At 43.4% G+C, this 27121-nt stretch overlaps 1 protein-coding gene across 2 annotated transcripts in view; it reads left to right on the top strand.

The window, feature by feature from the left end:
• The window catches only part of bnip2 (BCL2 interacting protein 2), a 69685-nt gene that overhangs the window by 37118 nt on the left and 5446 nt on the right, over nt 1-27121 (top strand). The window contains exons 5-9 of one of the 2 annotated variants that reach the window (XM_038987400.1): nt 1513-1695; nt 4310-4412; nt 10144-10275; nt 23035-23121; nt 23271-23369. In XM_038987400.1, coding sequence (XP_038843328.1) covers nt 1513-1695; nt 4310-4412; nt 10144-10275; nt 23035-23121; nt 23271-23369 — 604 coding nt within the window. The remainder of the gene's footprint in view (nt 1-1512; nt 1696-4309; nt 4413-10143; nt 10276-23034; nt 23122-23270; nt 23370-27121) is intronic. The other variant, XM_038987401.1, reaches the window with a different exon arrangement.

The raw sequence follows: 27121 nt of genomic DNA on the forward strand, positions 1-27121 counted from the left end.
ATCCCAGGACATTAGTCTATCCCAGGACATTAGTCTATCCCAGGACACTAGTCTATCCCAGGACAGGACACTAGTCTGTCCTAGGAGCTGACTCCACTAATCCTGGTTCAATAGTTCTGGGGCCAGTTAAGTCCAATCAAGTTTAATTGGTTGAACCTAACCCTCACAGTTGTATGGGGCCAGTTAACTGTAGTTAAATGGTTCAGGTTTAAATGGTGTTGTTTCTGTGTTTCCGCTCTGCTGCCGGCCTCTGTCATCTGGAAGGACTGTTACCCTTGTTGTCTTGGCAACAGTTCCCAGGGCAACAACAAGTGTGGTAAGGTCTCATGGACATACTGCCTGGTCAATCAACCAAATGTACTTTGTTTCTTTGCATCAACTATGTGAACAAATCAAGGGATATTTTTTTCTTCTGTTTTACGGTGAACAAATCAAGGGATATTTCTTCTGTTTTGAGTCATTTTTGTGTACATTGTTGGTCATGTACTTATTCTTATTTAGCTATGTTTCTATGATGTGACGTATATTAAAAGGAGAACGGGTAAGTGTAGTTTTGCTGTTGCATCCTGGTACTAGGACGGATGTTTAACCCCTTAAGGTAGATGCCTGCATAAATCTAATCCCGTAAAAACCAGTCAGTTTAAGCTGGTGATTTGTTTTGCGTTGGATGTATCTCAATCCACCGCGTCTGCCTCTGTAACACTTCAGCATTGGCGGTGACAGAGCTAGAGCTGTGTTTGTCAGACCATGTGACATCCCCAAAATGGGTCTTCTCACCAAATCGTCTGTAGCGGACGAACGATTTGGCCTACAAACCACTATGACCCCTCTGTGGAAAGGTGAGACGCTCATGAACGCGTACATGTCTTGCTCTAGGACGCCCACAGGTCTCACAAGACTCGACTGAAGGTCCTCTGGTACCAGTCGAAATAATTTATGGAAGTATATATGGAGACACTTTAGTGACAAAAGTAAGGGGTTAAATACATGTAAAAAAATTTTTTTACATGTTTCCTTATCTTTCAGATTTAGGACAGACACTAAAGAACAAACTTCCTTTAGATGGTTTATGGTGGACTATGTTGTTCCATGTAGTGAATCTTATTCAATACGTTTGTATGGGCTAATAGCCGTAAATGATATATTTGTATATGTTTCATATACCCTTTAGACAGGGCTTAGACTTAAATAAAAGGCAGTCTATCCTGTAGTGAGGTGTTACTTGAGTGTTGAGCGGCAATACCATGTCATTGTCTGTCCACGATCTGAAGACCACATCCTCTATATCATTCCTCCATCTTGATTGTTGCATGTTTGATGTACCGTTCGTATGATCACTGTCTGAATCGTTCATCTGATTGGCCATTACTGTTGATCAGGGGCATATATTATATTTAAATGGTTATTGGTTGCACTCAGCATGTCATAATTCCCCACAATGTCAAATAGAAATGGAGTGCTATTGGATAAAGGGAAGGTAGGAAAAGAGTTCAAAAGAACCTCTCTTCTCAGACGACCTGCCGAAGCCCAAGACCACGGAGGTTCTGCAGAAGGGGGTGGAGTCGGTCCAGGTGTACTCGGCCTCCGAGGAGCGGGAGGAGGGGCGGCGCTGGAGAGTGTTCCGTATAGGAGACCAGGAACACAAAGTCGACATGAAGGCAATAGAACCCTACAAGAGGGTCATCAACCACGGAGGTAACCCCTGACCTCTAACACATAACCCTAGTCCTACAAGAGGGTCATCAACCACGAGGTAACCCCTGACCTCTAACACACAACCCTAGTCCTACAAGAGGGTCATCAACCACGGAGGTAACCCCTGACCCCTGACCTCTAACACATAACCCTAGTCCTACAAGAGGGTCATCAACCACGGAGGTAACCCCTGACCTCTAACACACAACCCTAGTCCTACAAGAGGGTCATCAACCACGAGGTAACCCCTGACCCCTGACCTCTAACACATAACCCTAGTCCTACAAGAGGGTCATCAACCACGGAGGTAACCCCTGACCCCTGACCTCTAACACATAACCCTAGTCCTACAAGAGGGTCATCAACCACGGAGGTAACCCCTGACCTCTAACACACAACCCTAGTCCTACAAGAGGGTCATCAACCACGGAGGTAACCCCTGACCTCTAACACACAACCCTAGTCCTACAAGAGGGTCATCAACCACGAGGTAACCCCTGACCCCAGACCCTAACACACAACCCTAGTCCTACAAGAGGGTAATCAACCACGAGGTAACCCCTGACCCCTGACCTCTAACACATAACCCTAGTCCTACAAGAGGGTCATCAACCACGAGGTAACCCCTGACCCCAGACCCTAACACACAACCCTAGTCCTACAAGAGGGTCATCAACCACGAGGTAACCCCTGACCCCAGACCCTAACACACAACCCTAGTCCTACAAGAGGGTCATCAACCACGAGGTAACCCCTGACCCCAGACCCTAACACACAACCCTAGTCCTACAAGAGGGTCATCAACCACGAGGTAACCCCTGACCCCTGACCGCTAACACATAACCCTAGTCCTACAAGAGGGTCATCAACCATGAGGTAACCTCTGACCCCTAACACATAACCCTAGTCCTACAAGAGGGTCATCAACCACGAAGGTAACCTCTGACCCCTAACACATAACCCTAGTCCTACAAGAGGGTCATCAACCACGAGGTAACCCCTGACCTCTGACCCATAACCCTAGTCCTACAAGAGGGTCATCAACCACGAGGTAACCCCTGACCTCTAACACACAACCCTAGTCCTACAAGAGGGTCATCAACCATGAGGTAACCCCTGACCCCAGACCCTAACACACAACCCTAGTCCTACAAGAGGGTCATCAACCACGAGGTAACCCCTGACCCTAACACACAACCCTAGTCCTACAAGAGGGTCATCAACCACGAGGTAACCCCTGACCCCTAACACACAACCCTAGTCCTACAAGAGGGTCATCAACCACGAGGTAACCCCTGACCCCTAACACATAACCCTAGTCCTACAAGAGGGTCATCAACCACGAGGTAACCCCTGACCCCTAACACATAACCCTAGTCCTACAAGAGGGTCATCAACCACGAGGTAACCCCTGACCCCTAACACATAACCCTAGTCCTACAAGAGGGTCATCAACCACGAGGTAACCTCTGACCCCTAACACATAGTCCTAGTCCTACAAGAGGGTCATCAACCACGAGGTAACCCCTGACCCCAGACCCTAACACACAACCCTAGTCCTACAAGAGGGTCATCAACCACGAGGTAACCCCTGACCCCTAACACATAGTCCTAGTCCTACAAGAGGGTCATCAACCACGGAGGTAACCCCTGACCCCTAACACATAGTCCTAGTCCTACAAGAGGGTCATCAACCACGAGGTAACCCCTGACCCCTAACACATAGTCCTAGTCCTACAAGAAGGTCATCAACCACGAGGTAACCCCTGACCCCTAACACATAGTCCTAGTCCTACAAGAGGGTCATCAACCACGAAGGTGACCCCTGACCCCAGACCCTAACACACAACCCTAGTCCTACAAGAGGGTCATCAACCACGAGGTAACCCCTGACCCCTAACACATAACCCTAGTCCTACAAGAGGGTCATCAACCATGAGGTAACCCCTGACCCCAGACCCTAACACACAACCCTAGTCCTACAAGAGGGTCATCAACCACGAGGTAACCCCTGACCCCAGACCCTAACACACAACCCTAGTCCTACAAGAGGGTCATCAACCACGAGGTAACCCCTGACCCCTAACACATAACCCTAGTCCTACAAGAGGGTCATCAACCACGAGGTAACCCCTGACCCCTAACACATAACCCTAGTCCTACAAGAGGGTCATCAACCATGAGGTAACCCCTGACCCCAGACCCTAACACACAACCCTAGTCCTACAAGAGGGTCATCAACCATGAGGTAACCCCTGACCCCTGACCTCTAACACATAACCCTAGTCCTACAAGAGGGTCATCAACCACGAGGTAACCCCTGACCCCTAACACATAACCCTAGTCCTACAAGAGGGTCATCAACCATGAGGTAACCCCTGACCCCTAACACATAACCCTAGTCCTACAAGAGGGTCATCAACCACGAGGTAACCCCTGACCCCAGACCCTAACACACAACCCTAGTCCTACAAGAGGGTCATCAACCACGAAGGTAACCTCTGACCCCTAACACATAACCCTAGTCCTACAAGAGGGTATTGGACCAACACATTTTTACAGTAACAATGTCCCATGCAGAGCAGGTTGTGTTTGAACCTCTGATGTGTTCCAGGTTACTATGGAGACGGCCTGAATGCCATCATAGTGTTTGCCGTGTGTTACATGCCTGAGAGCAACCAACCCAACTACCGCTACATCATGGACAACCTCTTCAAGTGAGTCCTACTGGTGCAAACCCTGGTGCAAACCCTGGTGCAAACCCTGGTGCAAACCCTGGTGCAAACCCTGGTACAAACCCTGGTACAAACCCTGGTACAAACCCTGGTGCAAACCCTGGTACAAACCCTGGTACAAACCCTGGTACAAACCCTGGTACAAACCCTGGTGCAAACCCTGGTGCAAACCCTGGGAAACGGAATATTGACTTGCATTGGTTTTTGGACACCAATGCTAAAAAGATATTTCATATTTTCCCGCTATTTTACAAATGTTCAATCCCGAGAATAAATCACTTTTCTCCTGAGTAACCTGGTATTTTATATTTTAGGCAGTGACCACCGGCTGGCTATTATTAGGCTTAGCTATGCAGGCCTATGAAGGCAGTGACCACCGGCTGGTATCTGTGTAGTAGTAGTAGTAGCCTGTATCTGTATTAGTAGTAGCCTGTATCTGTATTAGTAGTAGCCTGTATCTGTATAGCAGTAGTAGTAGTAGCCTGTATCTGTATAGTAGTAGTAGCCTGTATCTGTATAGTAGTAGTAGTAGTAGCTGGTATCTGTGTAGTAGTAGTAGTAGCCTGTATCTGTATTAGTAGTAGCCTGTATCTGTATTAGTAGTAGCCTGTATCTGTATAGCAGTAGTAGTAGTAGCCTGTATCTGTATAGCAGTAGTAGTAGTAGCCTGTATCTGTATAGCAGTAGTAGTAGTAGCCTGTATCTGTATAGTAGTAGTAGTAGTAGTAGCCTGTATCTGTATAGTAGTAGTAGTAGCCTGTATCTGTATAGTAGTAGTAGTAGCCTGTATCTGTATAGTAGTAGTAGTAGCCTGTATCTGTATAGTAGTAGTAGTAGCCTGTATCTGTATAGTAGTAGCCTGTATCTGTAGCCTGTATCTGTATAGTAGTAGTAGCCTGTATCTGTATAGTAGTAGTAGTAGCCTGTATCTGTGTAGTAGTAGTAGCCTGTTTCTGTGTAGTAGTAGTAGCCTGTTTCTGTGTAGTAGTAGTAGTAGTAGTAGCCTGTATCTGTGTAGTAGTAGTAGCCTGTTTCTGTGTAGTAGTAGTAGTAGTAGTAGTAGTAGCATGTATCTGTATAGTAGTAGTAGTAGCCTGTATCTGTATAGTAGTAGTAGTAGTAGTAGTAGTAGTAGTAGCCTGTATCTGTATAGTAGTAGTAGCCTGTATCTGTATAGTAGTAGTAGCCTGTATCTGTATAGTAGTAGTAGTAGTAGCCTGTATCTGTATAGTAGTAGTAGTAGTAGTAGCCTGTATCTGTATAGTAGTAGTAGCCTGTATCTGTATAGTAGTAGTAGCCTGTATCTGTATAGTAGTAGTAGTAGTAGTAGCCTGTATCTGTATAGTAGTAGCCTGTAGCTGTATAGAATTAGTAGTAGTAGTAGCCTGTATCTGTATAGTAGTAGTAGTAGTAGTAGTACCCTGTATCTGTATAGTAGTAGTAGTAGTAGCCTGTATCTGTATAGTAGTAGTAGTAGCCTGTATCTGTATAGTAGTAGCCTGTATCTGTATAGTAGTAGTAGTAGTAGTAGTAGTAGCCTGTATCTGTATAGTAGTAGTTGCTTGTATCAGTATAGTAGTAGCCTGTAGCTGTATAGTAGTAATAGTAGCCTGTGTCTGTATAGTAGTAGTAGCCTGTGTCTGTATAGCAATAGTAGTAGCCTGTATCTGTATAGCAATAGTAGTAGTAGCCTGTATCTGTATAGCAATAGTAGTAGTAGCCTGTATCTGTATAGTAGTAGTAGTAGTAGTAGTAGCCTGTATCTGTATAGTAGTAGTAATAGCCTGTATCTGTATATTAGTAGTAGTAGTAGCCTGTATCTGTATAGTAGTAGTAGTAGCATGTATCTGTATAGTAGTAGTAGTAGTAGTAGTAGCCTGTATCTGTATAGTAGTAGTAGCCTGTATCTGTATAGTAGTAGTAGTAGTAGCTGGTATCTGTGTAGTAGTAGTAGTAGCCTGTATCTGTATTAGTAGTAGCCTGTATCTGTATTAGTAGTAGCCTGTATCTGTATAGCAGTAGTAGTAGTAGCCTGTATCTGTATAGCAGTAGTAGTAGTAGCCTGTATCTGTATAGTAGTAGTAGTAGTAGTAGCCTGTATCTGTATAGTAGTAGTAGTAGCCTGTATCTGTATAGTAGTAGTAGTAGCCTGTATCTGTATAGTAGTAGCCTGTATCTGTATAGTAGTAGTAGTAGCCTGTATCTGTAGCCTGTATCTGTATAGTAGTAGTAGCCTGTATCTGTATAGTAGTAGTAGTAGCCTGTATCTGTGTAGTAGTAGTAGCCTGTTTCTGTGTAGTAGTACTAGTAGTAGTAGTAGTAGTAGCATGTATCTGTATAGTAGTAGTAGTAGCCTGTATCTGTATAGTAGTAGTAGTAGTAGTAGTAGTAGTAGTAGTAGTAGTAGTAGCCTGTATCTGTATAGTAGTAGTAGTAGTAGCCTGTATCTGTATAGTAGTAGTAGCCTGTATCTGTATAGTAGTAGTAGTAGTAGCCTGTATCTGTATAGTAGTAGTAGTAGTAGTAGCCTGTATCTGTATAGTAGTAGTAGCCTGTATCTGTATAGTAGTAGTAGCCTGTATCTGTATAGTAGTAGTAGTAGTAGTAGCCTGTATCTGTATAGTAGTAGCCTGTAGCTGTATAGAATTAGTAGTAGTAGTAGCCTGTATCTGTATAGTAGTAGTAGTAGTAGTACCCTGTATCTGTATAGTAGTAGTAGTAGCCTGTATCTGTATAGTAGTAGTAGTAGCCTGTATCTGTATAGTAGTAGCCTGTATCTGTATAGTAGTAGTAGTAGTAGTAGTAGTAGCCTGTATCTGTATAGTAGTAGTTGCTTGTATCAGTATAGTAGTAGCCTGTAGCTGTATAGTAGTAGTAGTAGCCTGTGTTTGTATAGTAGTAGTAGCCTGTGTCTGTATAGCAATAGTAGTAGCCTGTATCTGTATAGCAATAGTAGTAGTAGCCTGTATCTGTATAGCAATAGTAGTAGTAGCCTGTATCTGTATAGTAGTAGTAGTAGTAGTAGCCTGTATCTGTATAGTAGTAGTAATAGCCTGTATCTGTATATTAGTAGTAGTAGTAGCCTGTATCTGTATAGTAGTAGTAGTAGCATGTATCTGTATAGTAGTAGTAGTAGTAGTAGTAGTAGCCTGTATCTGTATAGTAGTAGTAGTAGTAGCCTGTATCTGTATAGTAGTAGTAGTAGTAGCCTGTATCTGTATAGTAGTAGTAGTAGTAGCCTGTATCTGTATAGTAGTAGTAGTAGTAGCCTGTATCTGTATAGTAGTAGTAGTAGTAGCCTGTATCTGTATAGTAGTAGTAGTAGTAGTAGTAGTAGCCTGTATCTGTATAGTAGTAGTAGTAGTAGCCTGTATCTGTATAGTAGTAGTAGTAGTAGCCTGTATCTGTATAGTAGTAGTAGTAGTAGCCTGTATCTGTATAGTAGTAGTAGTAGTAGTAGCCTGTATCTGTATAGTAGTAGTAGTAGTAGCCTGTATCTGTATAGTAGTAGTAGTAGTAGCCTGTATCTGTATAGTAGTAGTAGTAGTAGTAGTAGCCTGTATCTGTATAGTAGTAGTAGCCTGTATCTGTATAGTAGTAGTAGTAGTAGTAGTAGTAGTAGCCTGTATCTGTATAGCAGTAGTAGTAGTAGCCTGTATCTGTATAGTAGTAGTAGTAGTAGTAGTAGTAGCCTGTATCTGTATAGTAGTAGTAGTAGTAGTAGCCTGTATCTGTATAGCAATAGTAGTAGTAGCCTGTATCTGTATAGCAATAGTAGTAGTAGCCTGTATCTGTATAGTAGTAGTAGTAGTAGTAGTAGTAGCCTGTATCTGTATAGTAGTAGTAATAGCCTGTATCTGTATATTAGTAGTAGTAGTAGCCTGTATCTGTATAGTAGTAGTAGTAGCATGTATCTGTATAGTAGTAGTAGTAGTAGTAGTAGTAGCCTGTATCTGTATAGTAGTAGTAGCCTGTATCTGTATAGTAGTAGTAGTAGTAGCCTGTATCTGTATAGTAGTAGTAGTAGTAGTAGCCTGTATCTGTATAGTAGTAGTAGTAGTAGCCTGTATCTGTATAGTAGTAGTAGTAGTAGTAGTAGCCTGTATCTGTATAGTAGTAGCCTGTATCTGTATAGTAGTAGTAGTAGTAGTAGCCTGTATCTGTATAGTAGTAGTAGTAGCCTTTATCTGTATAGTAGTAGCCTGTAGCTGTATAGTAGTAGTAGTAGTAGTAGTAGTAGTAGTAGTAGTAGTAGCCTGTGTCTGTATAGTAGTAGTAGCCTGTATCTGTATAGCAATATTAGTAGTAGCCTGTATCTGTATAGTAGTAGTATTAGCCTGTATCTGTATAGTAGTAGTAGTTGTAGCCTGTATCTGTATAGTAGTAGTAGTAGCCTGTATCTGTATAGTAGTAGTAGTAGCCTGTATCTGTATAGTAGTAGTAGTAGCCTGTATCTGTATAGCAATAGCAGTAGTAGCCTGTATCTGTATAGTAGTAGTAGTTGTAGCCTGTATCTGTATAGTAGTAGTAGTAGTAGTAGCCTGTATCTGTATAGTAGTAGTAGTAGTAGTAGCCTGTGTCTGTATAGTAGTAGTAGTAGTAGTAGTAGTAGTAGTAGCCTGTGTCTGTATAGTAGTAGTAGCCTGTATCTGTATAGCGGTAGTAGTAGCCTGTATCTGTATAGTAGTAGTAGTAGCCTTTATCTGTATAGTAGTAGTAGTAGCCTGTATCTGTATAGTAGTAGTAGTAGTAGTAGCCTGTATCTGTATAGTAGTAGCCTGTATCTGTATAGTAGTAGTAGTAGTAGTAGTAGTAGTAGTAGCCTGTATCTGTATAGTAGTAGTAGCCTGTATCTGTATAGTAGTAGTAGCCTGTATCTGTATAGTAGTAGTAGCCTGTATCTGTATAGTAGTAGTAGCCTGTAGCTGTATAGTAGTAGTAGCCTGTAGCTGTATAGTAGTAGCCTGTAGCTGTATAGTAGTAGTAGTAGTAGTAGCCTGTATCTGTATAGTAGTAGTATTAGTAGTACCCTGTATCTGTATAGTAGTAATAGTAGCCTGTATCTGTATAGTAGTAGTAGTAGTAGTAGTAGCCTGTATCTGTATAGTAGTAGTAGTAGTAGCCTGTAGCTGTATAGTAGTAGTAGTAGTAGTAGTAGTAGTAGTAGTTGTAGTAGCCTGTGTCTGTATAGTAGTAGTAGTAGCCTGTGTCTGTATAGTAGTAGTAGTAGCCTGTGTCTGTATAGTAGTAGTAGTAGCCTGTGTCTGTATAGTAGTAGTAGTAGCCTGTATCTGTATAGTAGTAGTAGCCTGTATCTGTATAGTAGTAGTAGTAGTAGTAGCCTGTATCGGTATAGTAGTAGTAGTAGCCTGTATCTGTATAGTAGTAGTAGTAGTAGTAGCCTGTATCTGTATAGTAGTAGTAGTAGTAGCCTGTATCTGTATAGTAGTAGTATATAGAAGAGTCTAATATTATTATGCAGTGGATCCCTAGGGCTGTAGTTCTAGTAGTAGCCTGTGTCTGTATAGTAGTAGTAGTAGTAGTAGTAGCCTGTGTCTGTATAGTAGTAGTAGTAGCCTGTATCTGTATAGCGGTAGTAGTAGCCTAGGTAGGTCTATATTGTCTAATATTATTATGCAGTGGATCCCAGGTACGGGGCTTTTCCTATTATATAGAAGAGTCTAATATTATTATTATTGTTGTGTGTTATCAGGTATGTGATCGGCACTTTGGAGCTCTTGGTAGCAGAGAACTATATGATAGTGTATCTGAACGGTGCCACGTCCAGGAAGAAGATGCCCAGTGTGGGCTGGCTCAGGAAATGCTACCAGCAGATCGACCGCAGGTGAGACACAGTTACTCTGGTACCCAGTAGACCTGTTACCCAGTAGCACAGTTACTCTGGTACCCAGTAGACCTGTTACCCAGTAGCCCAGTTATTTTGTTACCATGGTACCCAGTAGACCTGTTACCCAGTAGCCCAGTTATGTTGTTACCATGTTACCCAGTAGACCTGTTACCCAGTAGCCCAGTTATTTTGTTACCATGGTACCCAGTAGACCTGTTACCCAGTAGACCAGGTACCCTGTTACCCAGTAGACCTGTTACCCAGTAGACCAGTTACTTTGTTACCCAGTAGACCAGTTACCCAGTAGACCAGTTACCCAGTAGACCAGTTACCCAGTAGACCAGTTACCCAGTAGACCAGTTACCCAGTAGACCAGTTACCCAGTAGACCAGTTACCCAGTAGACCTGTTACCCAGTAGACCAGTTACCCTGTTACCCAGTAGACCTGTTACCCAGTAGACCAGTTACCCTGTTACCCAGTAGACCAGTTACCCTGTTACCCAGTAGACCAGTTACCCAGTAGACCAGTTACCCTGTTACCCAGTAGACCAGTTACCCTGTTACCCAGTAGACCAGTTACCCTGTTACCCAGTAGACCAGTTACCCTGTTACCCAGTAGACCAGTTACCCAGTAGACCAGTTACCCAGACCAGTTACCCAGTAGACCAGTTACCCAGTAGACCAGTTACCCAGTAGACCAGTTACCCAGTAGACCAGTTACCCAGTAGACCTGTTACCCAGTAGACCAGTTACTTTGTTACCCAGTAGTCCAGGTAACCTGTTACCCAGTAGACCAGTTACCCAGTAGACCTGTTACCCAGTAGACCTGTTACACAGTAGACCATTTACCCTGTTACCCTATTACCCAGTAGACCTGTTACCCAGTAGACCTGTTACCCAGTAGACCTGTTACCCAGTAGACCTGTTACCCAGTAGACCTGTTACCCAGTAGACCTGTTACCCAGTAGACCTGTTACCCAGTAGACCTGTTACCCTGTTACCCAGTAGACCTGTTACCCAGTAGACCTGTTTTCCAGTAGACCTGTTTTCCAGTAGACCAGTTACCCAGTAGACCCGTTACCATGTTACCCAGTAGACCAGTTACCCTGTTACCCAGTAGACCAGTTACCCTGTTACCCAGTAGACCTGTTACCCTGTTACCCAGTAGACCTGTTACCCTGTTACCCAGTAGACCTGTTACCCTGTTACCCAGTAGACCTGTTACCCTGTTACCCAGTAGACCTGTTACCCTGTTACCCAGTAGACCTGTTACCATGTTACCCAGTAGACCTGTTACCCTGTTACCCGGTAGACCTGTTACCCGGTAGACCTGTTTTCCAGTAGACCAGTTACCCAGTAGACCAGTTACCCAGTAGACCCGTTACCATGTTACCCAGTAGACCCGTTACCCTGTTACCCAGTAGACCAGTTACCCTGTTACCCAGTAGACCAGTTACCCAATTACCCAGTAGACCTGTTACCCAGTAGACCAGTTACCATGTTACCCAGTAGACCAGTTACCCAGTAGACCAGTTACCCAGTAGACCAGTTACCCAGTAGACCAGTTACCCAGTAGACCAGTTACCCTGTTACCCAGTAGACCTGTTACCCAGTAGACCAGTTACCCTGTTACCCAGTAGACCAGTTACCCAGTAGACCAGTTACCCTGTTACCCAGTAGACCAGTTACCCAGTAGACCAGTTACCCTGTTACCCAGTAGACCAGTTACCCTGTTACCCAGTAGACCTGTTACCCAGTAGACCAGTTACCCTGTTACCCAGTTACCCTGTTACCCAGTTACCCTGTTACCCTGTTACCCAGTAGACCAGTTACCCAGTAGACCAGTTACCCTGTTACCCAGTAGACCAGTTACCCTGTTACCCAGTAGACCAGTTACCCTGTTACCCAGTAGACCAGTTACCCTGTTACCCAGTAGACCAGTTACCCTGTTACCCTGTTACCCAGTTACCCTGTTACCCAGTTACCCTGTTACCCAGTAGACCAGTTACGCAGTAGACCAGTTACCCAGTAGACCAGTTACCCAGTAGACCAGTTACCCAGTAGACCAGTTACCCAGTAGACCAGTTACCCTGTTACCCAGTAGACCAGTTACCCTGTTACCCAGTAGACCAGTTACCCTGTTACCCAGTAGACCAGTTACCCTGTTACCCAGTAGACCTGTTACCCAGTAGACCAGTTACCCTGTTACCCAGTAGACCAGTTACCCAGTTACCCTGTTTTCCAGTAGACCAGTTACCCAGTTACCCTGTTTTCCAGTAGACCAGTTACCCAGTTACCCTGTTTTCCAGTAGACCAGTTACCCAGTTACCCTGTTACCCAGTAGACCAGTTACCCTGTTACCCAGTAGACCAGTTACCCAGTAGACCAGTTACCCAGTAGACCAGTTACCCTGTTACCCAGTAGACCAGTTACCCTGTTACCCAGTAGACCAGTTACCCTGTTACCCAGTAGACCAGTTACCCTGTTACCCAGTAGACCAGTTACCCTGTTACCCAGTAGACCAGTTACCCTGTTACCCAGTAGACCAGTTACCCTGTTACCCAGTTACCCTGTTACCCAGTTACCCGGTTACCCAGTAGACCAGTTACCCTGTTACCCAGTAGACCAGTTACCCTGTTACCCAGTAGACCAGTTACCCTGTTACCCAGTAGACCAGTTACCCAGTAGACCAGTTACCCAGTTACCCAGTAGACCAGTTACCCAGTTACCCAGTAGACCAGTTACCCAGTAGACCAGTTACCCTGTTACCCAGTAGACCAGTTACCCAGTAGACCAGTTACCCTGTTACCCAGTAGACCAGTTACCCAGTAGACCAGTTACCCAGTAGACCAGTTACCCTGTTTTCCAGTAGACCAGTTACCCAGTTACCCTGTTACCCAGTAGACCAGTTACCCTGTTACCCAGTAGACCAGTTACCCTGTTACCCAGTAGACCTGTTACCCTGTTACCCAGTAGACCTGTTACCCAGTAGACCAGTTACCCAGTAGACCAGTTACCCAGTAGACCAGTTACCCAGTAGACCAGTTACCCAGTAGACCAGTTACCCAGTAGACCTGTTACCCAGTAGACCTGTTACCCAGTAGACCGTTACCCTGTTACCCAGTAGACCAGTTACCCTGTTACCCAGTAGACCTGTTACCCAGTAGACCAGTTACCCTGTTACCCAGTAGACCTGTTACCCATTACCCTGTTACCCAGTAGACCTGTTACCCAGTAGACCTGTTACCCAGTAGACCAGTTACCCAGTAGACCAGTTACCCAGTAGACCAGTTACCCAGTAGACCTGTTACCCAGTAGACCTGTTACCCAGTAGACCTGTTACCCAGTAGACCTGTTACCCAGTAGACCTGTTACCCAGTAGACCTGTTACCCAGTAGACCTGTTACCCAGTAGACCAGTTACCCTGTTACCCAGTAGACCAGTTACCCAGTAGACCAGTTACCCTGTAGACCTGTTTTCCAGTAGACCAGTTACCCAGTAGACCTGTTACCCAGTAGACCTGTTACCCAGTAGACCAGTTACCCAGTAGACCTGTTTTCCAGTAGACCAGTTACCCAGTAGACCTGTTACCCAGTAGACCAGTTACCCTGTTACCCAGTAGACCAGTTACCCAGTAGACCAGTTACCCTGTTACCCAGTAGACCAGTTACCCTGTTACCCAGTAGACCAGTTACCCTGCTACCCAGTAGACCAGTTACCCTGTTACCCAGTAGACCAGTTACCCTGTTACCCAGTAGACCAGTTACCCTGTTACCCAGTAGACCAGTTACCCTGTTACCCAGTAGACCAGTTACCCTGTTACCCAGTAGACCAGTTACCCTGTTACCCAGTAGACCAGTTACCCAGTAGACCAGTTACCCAGTAGACCTGTTTTCCAGTAGACCAGTTACCCAGTAGACCAGTTACCCAGTAGACCTGTTACCCTGTTACCCAGTAGACCAGTTACCCTGTTACCCAGTAGACCAGTTACCCTGTTACCCAGTAGACCAGTTACCCAGTAGACCAGTTACCCAGTAGACCTGTTTTCCAGTAGACCAGTTACCCAGTAGACCTGTTTTCCAGTAGACCAGTTACCCAGTAGACCTGTTACCCAGTAGACCTGTTACCCTGTTACCCAGTAGACCAGTTACCCTGTTACCCAGTAGACCTGTTACCCAGTAGACCAGTTACCCTGTTACCCAGTAGACCAGTTACCCAGTAGACCAGTTACCCTGTTACCCAGTAGACCAGTTACCCTGTTACCCAGTAGACCAGTTACCCTGTTACCCAGTAGACCTGTTACCCAGTAGACCAGTTACCCAGTAGACCAGTTACCCAGTAGACCAGTTACCCAATTACCCAGTAGACCAGTTACCCAGTAGACCAGTTACCCAATTACCCAGTAGATAAATTACCCAGTAGACCTGTTACCCAGTAGACCTGTTACCCAGTTTACCAGTTACCCTGTTACCCAGTAGACCAGTTACCCTGTTACCCAGTAGACCAGTTACCCTGTTACCCAGTAGACCAGTTACCCAGTAGACCTGTTACCCTGTTACCCAGTAGACCAGTTACCCTGTTACCCAGTAGACCAGTTACCCTGTTACCCAGTAGACCAGTTACCCAGTAGACCAGTTACCCAGTAGACCAGTTACCCAGTAGGCCAGTTACCCAGTAGACCAGTTACCCAGTAGACCTGTTACCCAGTTACCCAGTAGACCTGTTACCCAGTAGACCTGTTACCCAGTAGACCTGTTACCCAGTTACCCAGTAGACCTGTTACCCAGTAGACCTGTTACCCAGTAGACCTGTTACCCAGTAGACCAGTTACCCAGTAGACCAGTTACCCTGTTTTCCAGTAGACCTGTTTTCCAGTAGACCTGTTTTCCAGTAGACCAGTTACCCAGTAGACCAGTTACCCAGTAGACCAGTTACCCAGTAGACCAGTTACCCAGTAGACCAGTTACCCTGTTACCCAGTAGACCTGTTTTCCAGTAGACCAGTTACCCAGTAGACCAGTTACCCAGTAGACCCGTTACCCTGTTACCCAGTAGACCAGTTACCCTGTTACCCAGTAGACCCGTTACCCTGTTACCCAGTAGACCAGTTACCCAGTAGACCAGTTACCCTGTTACCCAGTAGACCAGTTACCCTGTTACCCAGTAGACCCGTTACCCTGTTACCCAGTAGACCAGTTACCCTGTTACCCAGTAGACCAGTTACCCTGTTACCCAGTAGACCAGTTACCCTGTTACCCAGTAGACCAGTTACCCTGTTACCCAGTAGACCAGTTACCCTGTTACCCAGTTACCCTGTTACCCAGTTACCCTGTTACCCAGTAGACCAGTTACCCTGTTACCCAGTAGACCTGTTACCCAGTAGACCAGTTACCCTGTTACCCAGTAGACCAGTTACCCTGTTACCCAGTAGACCAGTTACCCTGTTACCCAGTTACCCTGTTACCCAGTAGACCAGTTACCCTGTTACCCAGTAGACCAGTTACCCTGTTACCCAGTAGACCAGTTACCCTGTTACCCAGTAGACCAGTTACCCTGTTACCCAGTAGACCAGTTACCCAGTAGACCAGTTACCCAGTAGACCAGTTACCCAGTAGACCAGTTACCCAGTAGACCAGTTACCCAGTAGACCAGTTACCCAGTAGACCTGTTACCCAGTAGACCTGTTACCCTGTTACCCAGTTACCCTGTTACCCAGTTACCCTGTTACCCAGTAGACCCGTTACCCTGTTACCCAGTAGACCAGTTACCCTGTTACCCAGTAGACCAGTTACCCTGTTACCCAGTAGACCAGTTACCCTGTTACCCAGTAGACCAGTTACCCTGTTACCCAGTAGACCAGTTACCCTGTTAACCAGTAGACCAGTTACCCTGTTAACCAGTAGACAATGTTACCCAGTTAACCAGTAGACAATGTTACCCAATTACCCAGTAGACCAGTTAACCAGTAGACCTGTTACCCAGTAGACCAGTTACCCAATTACCCAGTAGACCAGTTACCCAGTAGACCAGTTACCCAATTACCCAGTAGATCAATTACCCAGTAGACCTGTTACCCAGTTTACCAGTTACTTTGTTACCCAGTAGACCTGTTACCCAGTAGACCTGTTACCCGGTAGACCTGTTACCCGGTAGACCTGTTACCCGGTAGACCTGTTACCCGGTAGACCTGTTACCCAGTAGACCTGTTACCCTGTTACCCAGTAGACCAGTTACCCAGTAGACCAATGACCCAGTAGACCAGTTACCCAGTAGACCAGTTACCCAGTAGACCAGTTACCCAGTAGACCAATGACCCAGTAGACCAGTGACCCAGTAGACCAATGACCCAGTAGACCAATGACCCAGTAGACCAATGACCCAGTAGACCAGTTACCCAGTAGACCTGTTACCCAGTAGACCTGTTACTGTTTTACCCTCTTTTCCACTATGCAATCTGGTTTCCGCTACGCTCAAGGTCCTAAACGATATCATAACCGCCATCGATAAAAGACAGTACTGTGCAGCCGTCTTCATCGACCTGGCCAAGGCTTTTGACTCTGTCAATCACCGCATTCTTATCGGCAGACTCAATATCCTTTCTCAAATGATTGCCTCGCCTGGTTCACCAATTACTTCTCAGATAGAGTTCAGTGTGTCAAATCGGAGGGCCTGTTGTCCGGACCTCTGGCAGTCTCTATAGGGGTGCCACAGGGTTCAATTCTCGGGCCGACTCTTTTCTCTGTATATATCAATGATGTCGCTCTTGCTGCTGGGGATTCTCTGATCCACCTCTACGCAGACGACACCATCCGGTATAATCTGGCCCTTCTTTGGACACTCCAAACGATCTTCAATGCCATACACTACTCCTTCCGTGGCCTCCAACTGCTAGTACAACTAAATGCATGTTCTTCAACCGATTGCTGCCCTTACCCACCCGCCCCACTAGCATCACTACTCTGGACGGTTCTGACTTAGAATATGTGCACAACTACAAATACCTAGGTGTCTGGTTAGACTGTAAACTCTCCTTCCAGACTCACATTAACTTCTACTTGGTACTCATCCCGGATCCGGGAGCACCCTCATCAGTAAAAAAGCTGACTAGCATAGCCTAGCATAGCGCCACAAGTAAATACTAGCATCTAAATATCATGAAATCACAAGTCCAAGACACCAGATGAAAGATACACATCTTGTGAATCCAGCCGTCATTTCTGATTTTTAAAATGTTTTACAGGGAAAACACTATGTATTTCTATTAGCTAACCACGATAGCAAAAGACCCAACTTTTTTTTTTTCACCATTTTTTTACTGCATAGGTAGCTATCACAAATTCGACCAAATAAAGATATAAATAGTCACTAACCAAGAAACAACTTCATCAGATGACAGTCCTATAACAGATTTATTGTATAGCATATGTTTTGTTAGAAAAATGTGCATATTTCAGGTATAAATCATAGTTTTACATTGCAGCCACCATCACAACTCTCACCAAAGCAGCTAGAATAACTACAGAAACCAACATGAAATACCTAAATACTCATCATAAAACATTTATGAAAAATACACGGTGTACAGCAAATTAAAGACAAACATCTTGTGAATCCAGCCAATATTTCAGATTTTTTAAGTGTTTTACAGCGAAAACACAATATAGCATTATATTAGCTTACTACAATAGCCTACCACACAGCCCCATTCATTCAACATAACATTTTTTACATTTACATTACATTTTTGTCATTTAGCAGACACTCTTATCCAGAGAGACTTACAGTAGAGTGCATACATTTTATTACATTTTACATTACATACTGAGACAAGGATATCCCTACCGGCCAAACCCTCCCTAACCCGGACGACGCTATGCCAATTGTGCGTCGCCCCACGGACCTCCCGGTTGCGGCCGGCTGCGACAGAGCCTGGGCGCGAACCCAGAGACTCTGGTGGCGCAGCTAGCACTGCGATGCAGTGCCCTAGACCACTGCGCCACCCGGGAGGTTAGCGATAGCGAATAAACCAGCAAAAGATATTAATTTTTTCACTAACCTTCTCAAACTTCTTCAGATGACAGTCCTATAACATCATATTACACAATACATATATGGTTTGTTCGAAAATGTTTATAGTTAGCGGCACAAATCGTGGTTATACATTGTGAATAGTAGCCAAACTGCAAACAAAATGTCGGGAGAAATCTTGGGAGAGGCACCTAATCTAATCAATAACTAATCATAAACTTGACTAAAAAATACAGGTTGGACAGCAAATGAAAGATACATTAGTTCTTAATGCAACCGCTGTGTTAGATTTTTAAAATTAACGTTACTACGACATACAGCGTACGTTAAAGCGAGACCGCGCCGAAATTAATGGCGGAATAATAGTTAAACTTTTTCGACAGAAATTACGAATTAACATCATAAATAGTTCTTACTATTTAATGAGCTTCCATCAGAATCTTGTACAAGTTGTCATTTGTCCAGAATAATCGTTGCTCGGTTGTAGAATGTCGTCTTCAACTGTGGAATTAGCAGCAAACGTTAGCCATGTGGTGCAGACGTGTCCAAATCCCCAGAACGCAGCACAAAGAAAATCCCGAAAATCGCAATATACTGATATAAACTTATATAACTCGGTTTAAAATAACTACATTATGATGTTTTTAACACGTATATCGAATAAAATCAGAGCCGGATATATCTAATGCCTATAACAGCTTTTCAGAACGCAATCCTGAGGTCTGTCTCGCGTCATGACGAACGTTGAAAAGATTGCACCCCCGGTTCCAAGAGCTCTTGTTCGGCCTCAGATCTACCTAGACACTCCATTCCAATTCTCACTGCTTACTGACATCTAGGGGAAGGCGTATGCAGTGCATGTAGACCCATAGATTACATGCAAATTAATAAACTGACCCTGGAACAGAGCCCCCGATTTTCAGATTTCTCACTTCCTGACAGGAAGGTTGCTGCAAAATGAGTTCTGTTTTACTCACAGATATAATTCAAACGGTTTTAGAAACTAGAGAGTGTTTTCTGTCCAATAGTAATAATAATATGCATATTGTACGAGCAAGAATTGAGTACGAGGCAGTTTAATTTGGGAACGATTTTTTACAAAGTCGAAATGGCGCCCCCCTATTGAGAAAAGGTGTGCACAACTACAAATACCTAGGTGTCTGGTTAGACTGTAAACTCTCCTTCCAGACTCACATTAACCTCTACCACTTCTCTCTCCCGGATCCGGGATCCTCCTCATCAAAAAAGCTGACTAGCATAGCCTAGCCTAACGGGACAGGGATATCATATAATATAATTTTCATGAAATCACAAGTCCAATACAGCAAATGAAAGATAAACAGCTTGTGAATCCAGCCATCATTTCCGATTTTTTAAATGTTTTACAGCGAAAACACTATGTATTTCTATTAGCTAACCACAATAGCCAAACACACAACCGCATATTTTCACCATGTTTCTACCGCATAGGTAGCTTTCACAAAACCGACAAAATAGATAGAATTAGTCACTAACCAAGAAACAACTTCATCAGATGACAGTCTTATAACATGTTATACAATAAATTTATGTTTTGTTCAAAAATGTGCATATTTGAGGTATAAATCATAGTTTTACATTGCAGCTACCATCAAAAATATCACCAAAGCAGCCAGAATAATTACAGAGAGCAACGTGAAATACCTAAATACTCATCATAAAACATTTATGAAAAATACATGGTGTACAGCAAATGAAAGATAAACATCTTGTGAATCCAGCCAATATTTCCGATTTTTTTAAAAGTGTTTTACAGCGAAAACACAATATAGAATTATATTAGCTTACCACAATAGCCAAACACACAACTGCATTTATTCACCGCAGAGGTAGCTTTCGCAAAAACCAGCAAAAGATATAAAATTAATCACTAACCTTGAACAACTTCATCAGATGACAGTCTTATAACATCAGGTTATACAATACACTTATGTTTTGTTCGAAAATGTGCATATTTAGAGCAGCAAACCGTGGTTATACATTGTGAATATGTAGCAACATTTCCCCAGAATGTCCGGAGCTATTTTGGACACTCACCTAATCTGACCAAAGAACTCATCATAAACTTTACTAAAAAATACATGTTGTACAGCAAATGAAAGATACACTGGTTCTTAATGCAACCGCCGTGTTAGATTTTTTTAAATAACTTTACCATAACATACAGCTTGCGTTATTGCGAGACAGCGCTCGCCAAAACGGCGGAGATTAGGAATCAACATTTTCCACAGAAATACGAAATAACATCATAAATTGTTCTTACTTTTGCTGAGCTTCCATCAGAATGTTGTACAAGGAGTCCTTGGTCCAGAATAAATCGTTGTTTGGTTTTAGAATGTCCTTTTCTTCTGTCGAATTCGCGCCACAATGCTAGCCAAGCTTGATAACTTTCCCATCTTCTCTCGACGCAAAGAACGGAAAACTCCAAAAGTCCCAATAAACGTTGAATAAACTGATAAAACTCGGTTGAAAAAACCTACTTTACGATGTTATTATCACATGTATCAAATAAAATCAGAGCCGGAGATATTCGCCGTGTAAACCGAACGCTTATCAGAAGACAATATCGAGGTACTTCGCGCCTTGGTAGACAAAGGAAATTCCGGACCTGCCACTCCAAAAGCTCTTGTTCGACCTCAGATCAAGCTAGACACCCCATTCCACCTTCCACTGCCTGTTGACATCTAGTGGAAGGCGTATGAAGTGCATGCATATCGATAAATATAAGGCAATTGAATAGGCAGGCCCTGAAACAGAGCCTCGTTTTCAGATTTTTCACTTCCTACATGGAAGTTTGCTGCAAAATGAGTTCTGTTTTACTCACAGACATAATTCAAACAGTTTTAGAAACTTCTGAGTGTTTTCTATCCAATAGTAATAATAATATGCATATTGTATGATCTAGAAAAGAGTACGAGGCCGTTTCATTTGGGCACGATTTTTTCCAAAGTGAAAACAGCGCCCCCCTATTGACAAGATTAAGCATGTCCAATCCAAAATTAAATCTAGAATCAGCTTCCTATTTCGCAACAAAGCATCCTTCACTCATGCTGCCAAACATACCCTCGTAAAACGGACTATCCTACCAATCCTTGACTTCTGCGATGTCATTTACAAAATAGCTTCCAACACTCTACTCAGCAAACTGGATGCGGTCTATCACAGTGCCATCAGTTTTGTCACCAAAGCCCCATATACTACCCACCACTGCGACCTGTATGCTCTCGTTGGCTGGCCCTCGCTACATATTCGTCGACTAACCCACTTGCTCCAGGTCATCTATAAGTCTTTGCTAGGTAAAGCCCCGCCTTATCTCAGCTCACTGGTCACCATAGCAACACCCAACCGTAGCACGCGCTCCAGCAGATATATTTCACTGGTCACCCCCAAAGCCAACTCCTCCTTTGGCCGCCTTTCCTTCCAGTTCTCTGCTGCCAATGACTGGAACGAATTGCAAAAATCACTGAAGCTGGAGACTTATATCTCCCTCACTAACTTTAAGCATCAGCTGTCAGAGCAGCTTACCGATCACTGTACCTGTAAACAGCCAATCTGTAAATAGCACACCCAACTACCTCATCCCCATATTGTTATTTAGCTTCTTGCTATTTTGCACCCCAGTATCACTACTTGCATATCATCTGCACATCTATCAATCCAGTGTTAATGCTACATTTTTATTATTTCCACCACTCTGGCCTATTTATTGCCTTACCTCCCTACTCTTCTACATTTGCACACACTGTACATAGCTTTTTCTATTGTGTTATTGACTGTACGTTTGTTTATGTGTAACTCTGTGTTGTTTTTGTCACACTGCTTTGCTTTATTCTTGACCAGGTCACAGTTGTAAATCAGAACTTGTTCTCAACTGGCCTACCTGGTTAAATAAAGGTGATATAAAAAATACATTAAAAAATATATATTACTTACACCTTTCAGAGATTTGGCATTCAGACCATGCCCATTGCCTAAGCAGCTGGTGATGCCCATTGCCTAAGCAGCTGGTGATGCCCATTGCCTAAGCAGCTGGTGATGCCCATTGCCTAAGCAGCTGGTGATGCCCATTGCCTAAGCAGCTGGTGATGCCCATTGCCTAAGCAGCTGGTGATGCCCATTGCCTAAGCAGCTGGTGATGCCCATTGCCTAAGCTGCTGGTGATGCCCATTGCCTAAGCAGCTGGTGATGCCCATTGCCTAAGCAGCTGGTGATGCCCATTGCCTAAGCAGCTGGTGATGCCCATTGCCTAAGCAGCTGGTGATGCCCATTGCCTAAGCAGCTGGTGATGCCCATTGCCTAAGCAGCTGGTGATGCCCATTGCCTAAGCAGCTGGTGATGCCCATTGCCTAAGCAGCTGGTGATGCCCATTGCCTAAGCTGCTGGTGATGCCCATTGCCTAAGCAGCTGGTGATGCCCATTGCCTAAGCAGCTGGTGATGCCCATTGCCTAAGCAGCTGGTGATGCCCATTGCCTAAGCAGCTGGTGATGCCCATTGCCTAAGCAGCCGGTGATGCCCATTGCCTAAGCAGCCGGTGATGCCCATTGCCTAAGCTACCGGTGATGCCCATTGCCCTAGCTACCGGTGATGCCCATTGCCTAAGCTACCGGTGATGCCCATTGCCCTAGCTACCGGTGATGCCCATTCCCGAATGGGATGTTCACTAAGGACATGCCCTTTCTCCTCTTTCAGGTTAAGGAAGAATTTGAAGTCGTTGATTATCGTCCACCCCTCCTGGTTTATCCGTACCCTCCTGGCCCTCACCAAACCCTTTATAAGGTAGGTGGTCATGTGTTATAACTTCATAACCGTCACCAAACACTTCCTAAGGTAGGTAATAACCTTTCATAAGGTACAGCCTCTGTGTTTTCATAATTAAGATGTTGGACAATAAAGACCCTAAATGTCTTCTGCTTTCCTTGTTTCAGCTCAAAGTTCAGCCAGAAGATCCAGTTTGTGTTCAACTTGACAGACCTTTCTGAACTGGTTCCTATGGAATACGTCTCTATTCCAGACTGCATTAAAGAGTAAGTCTATGTAGTATATCTCTATACCAGACTGCATTAAAGAGTAAGTCTATGTAGTCTCTCTATTCCAGACTGCATTAAAGAGTAAGTCTATGTAGTCTATTTCTATACCAGACTGCATTAAAGAGTAGGTATATTTCTATACCAGACTGCATTAAAGAGTAGGTCTATTTCTATACCAGACTGCATTAAAGAGTAAGTCTATGTAGTATATCTCTATACCAGACTGCATTAAAGAGTAGGTCTATGTAATATATCTCTATACCAGACTGCATTAAAGAGTAAGTCTATGTAGTATATCTCTATACCAGACTGCATTAAAGAGTAAGTCTATGTAGTATATCTCTGTACCAGACTGCATTAAAGAGTAGGTCTATGTAATATATCTCTATACCAGACTGCATTAAAGAGTAAGTCTATGTAATAAATCTCTGTAACAGACTGCATTAAAGAGTAGGTCTATGTAATATATCTCTATACCAGACTGCATTAAAGAGTAAGTCTATGTAGTATATCTCTGTACCAGACTGCATTAAAGAGTAAGTCTATGTAATATATCTCTATACCAGACTGCATTAAAGAGTAAGTCTATGTAGTATATCTCTATACCAGACTGCATTAAAGAGTAAGTCTATGTAGTATATCTCTATACCAGACTGCATTAAAGAGTAAGTCTATGTAGTATATCTCTATACCAGACTGCATTAAAGAGTAGGTCTATGTAGTATATCTCTATACCAGACTGCATTAAAGAGTAAGTCTATGTAGTATATCTCTATACCAGACTGCATTAAAGAGTAAGTCTATGTAGTATATCTCTATACCAGACTGCATTAAAGAGTAAGTCTATGTAGTCTATTTCTATACCAGACTGCATTAAAGAGTAGGTATATTTCTATACCAGACTGCATTAAAGAGTAGGTCTATTTCTATACCAGACTGCATTAAAGAGTAGGTCTATGTAGTATATCTCTATACCAGACTGCATTAAAGAGTAAGTCTATGTAGTATATCTCTATACCAGACTGCATTAAAGAGTAGGTCTATGTAGTATATCTCTATACCAGACTGCATTAAAGAGTAAGTCTATGTAGTAAATCTCTGTACCAGACTGCATTAAAGAGTAAGTCTATGTAGTATATCTCTATACCAGACTGCATTAAAGAGTAGGTCTATGTAATATATCTCTATACCAGACTGCATTAAAGAGTACGTCTATGTAGTAAATCTCTGTACCAGACTGCATTAAAGAGTAAGTCTATGTAGTATATCTCTATACCAGACTGCATTAAAGAGTAAGTCTATGTAGTATATCTCTATACCAGACTGCATTAAAGAGTAAGTCTATGTAGTATATCTCTATACCAGACTGCATTAAAGAGTAAGTCTATGTAGTATATCTCTATACCAGACTGCATTAAAGAGTAAGTCTATGTAGTATATCTCTGTACCAGACTGCATTAAAGAGTAAGTCTATGTAGTATATCTCTATACCAGACTGCATTAAAGAGTAAGTCTATGTAGTATATCTCTATACCAGACTGCATTAAAGAGTAAGTCTATGTAATATATCTCTATACCAGACTGCATTAAAGAGTACGTCTATGTAGTATATCTCTATACCAGACTGCATTAAAGAGTAAGTCTATGTAGTAAATCTCTGTACCAGACTGCATTAAAGAGTAAGTCTATGTAGTATATCTCTATACCAGACTGCATTAAAGAGTAAGTCTATGTAGTATATCTCTATACCAGACTGCATTAAAGAGTAAGTCTATGTAGTATATCTCTATACCAGACTGCATTAAAGAGTAAGTCTATGTAGTAAATCTCTATACCAGACTGCATTAAAGAGTAAGTCTATGTAGTATATCTCTATACCAGACTGCATTAAAGAGTAAGTCTATGTAGTCTATTTCTATACCAGACTGCATTAAAGAGTAGGTCTATTTCTATACCAGACTGCATTAAAGAGTAGGTCTATTTCTATACCAGACTGCATTAAAGAGTAAGTCTATGTAGTATATCTCTATACCAGACTGCATTAAAGAGTAAGTCTATGTAGTATATCTCTATACCAGACTGCATTAAAGAGTAAGTCTATGTAGTATATCTCTATACCAGACTGCATTAAAGAGTAAGTCTATGTAGTAAATCTCTGTAACAGACTGCATTAAAGAGTAGGTCTATGTAATATATCTCTATACCAGACTGCATTAAAGAGTAGGTCTATGTAATATATCTCTATACCAGACTGCATTAAAGAGTAAGTCTATGTAGTATATCTCTATACCAGACTGCATTAAAGAGTAGGTCTATGTAATATATCTCTATACCAGACTGCATTAAAGAGTAGGTATATGTAGTATATCTCTGCCACTTATCACTTTGGCCTTATGGCAAGGTGCTCCATCATGCTGGAAAATGCATAGTTCGTCACCAAACTGTTCCTGGATGGTTGGGAGAAGTTGCTCTCGGAGGATGTGTTGGTACAATTCTTTATTCATGGCTGTGTTCTTAGGCAAAATTGTGAGTGAGCCCACTCCCTTGGCTGAGAAGCAACCCCACACATGAATGGTCTCAGGATGCTTTACTGTTGGCATGACACCGGACGGATGGTAGCGCTCACCTTGTCTTCTCCGGACAAGCTTTTTTCCGGATACCCCAAACAATCGGTAAGGGGATTCATCAGAGAAAATGACTTAACCCCAGTCCTCTGCAGTCCAATCCCTGTACCTTTTGCAGAATATCAGTCTGTCCCTGATGTTTTTCCTGGAGAGAAGTGGATTCTTTGCTGCCCTTCTTGACACCTGGCCATCCTCCAAAAGTCTTCGCCTCACTGTGCTTGTAGATGCACTCACACCTGCCTTCTGCCCATCCTGAGCAAGCTCTGTACTGGTGGTGCCACGATCCCGCAGCTGAATCAACTTTAGGAGACGGTCCTAGCGTTTGCTGGACTTTCTTGGGCGCCCTGAAGCTTCACAACAATTGAACCGCTCTCCTTGAAGTTCTCCTTGAGGTCAGTTAGGGGTTTGGTTCCAGTCCTCACGGTGTTCTACTACTTAGTATAGTGGAGGTCAGTTAGGGGTTTGGTTCCAGTCCTCATGGTGTTCTACTACTTAGTATAGTGGAGGTCAGTTAGGGGTTTGGTTCCAGTCCTCATGGTGTTCTACTACTTAGTATAGTGGAGGTCAGTTAGGGGTTTGGTTCCAGTCCTCATGGTGTTCTACTACTTAGTATAGTGGAGGTCAGTTAGGGGTTTGGTTCCAGTCCTCATGGTGTTCTACTACTTAGTATAGTGGAGGTCAGTTAGGGGTTTGGTTCCAGTCCTCATGGTGTTCTACTACTTAGTATAGTGGAGGTCAGTTAGGGGTTTGGTTCCAGTCCTCATGGTGTTCTACTACTTAGTATAGTGGAGGTCGGTTAGGGGTTTGGTTCCAGTCCTCATGGTGTTCTACTACTTAGTATAGTGGAGGTCAGTTAGGGGTTTGGTTCCAGTCCTCATGGTGTTCTACTACTTAGTATAGTGGAGGTTGGTTAGGGGTTTGGTTCCAGTCCTCATGGTGTTCTACTACTTAGTATAGTGGAGGTCAGTTAGGGGTTTGGTTCCAGTCCTCACGGTGTTCTACTACTTAGTATAGTGGAGGTCGGTTAGGGGTTTGGTTCCAGTCCTCATGGTGTTCTACTACTTAGTATATTGGAGGTCAGTTAGGGGTTTGGTTCCAGTCCTCATGGTGTTCTACTACTTAGTA

The sequence above is a fragment of the Salvelinus namaycush genome, unplaced genomic scaffold (genome assembly GCF_016432855.1).
Source record: "Salvelinus namaycush isolate Seneca unplaced genomic scaffold, SaNama_1.0 Scaffold719, whole genome shotgun sequence".
In the NCBI taxonomy this organism is placed as follows: domain Eukaryota; kingdom Metazoa; phylum Chordata; class Actinopteri; order Salmoniformes; family Salmonidae; genus Salvelinus; species Salvelinus namaycush.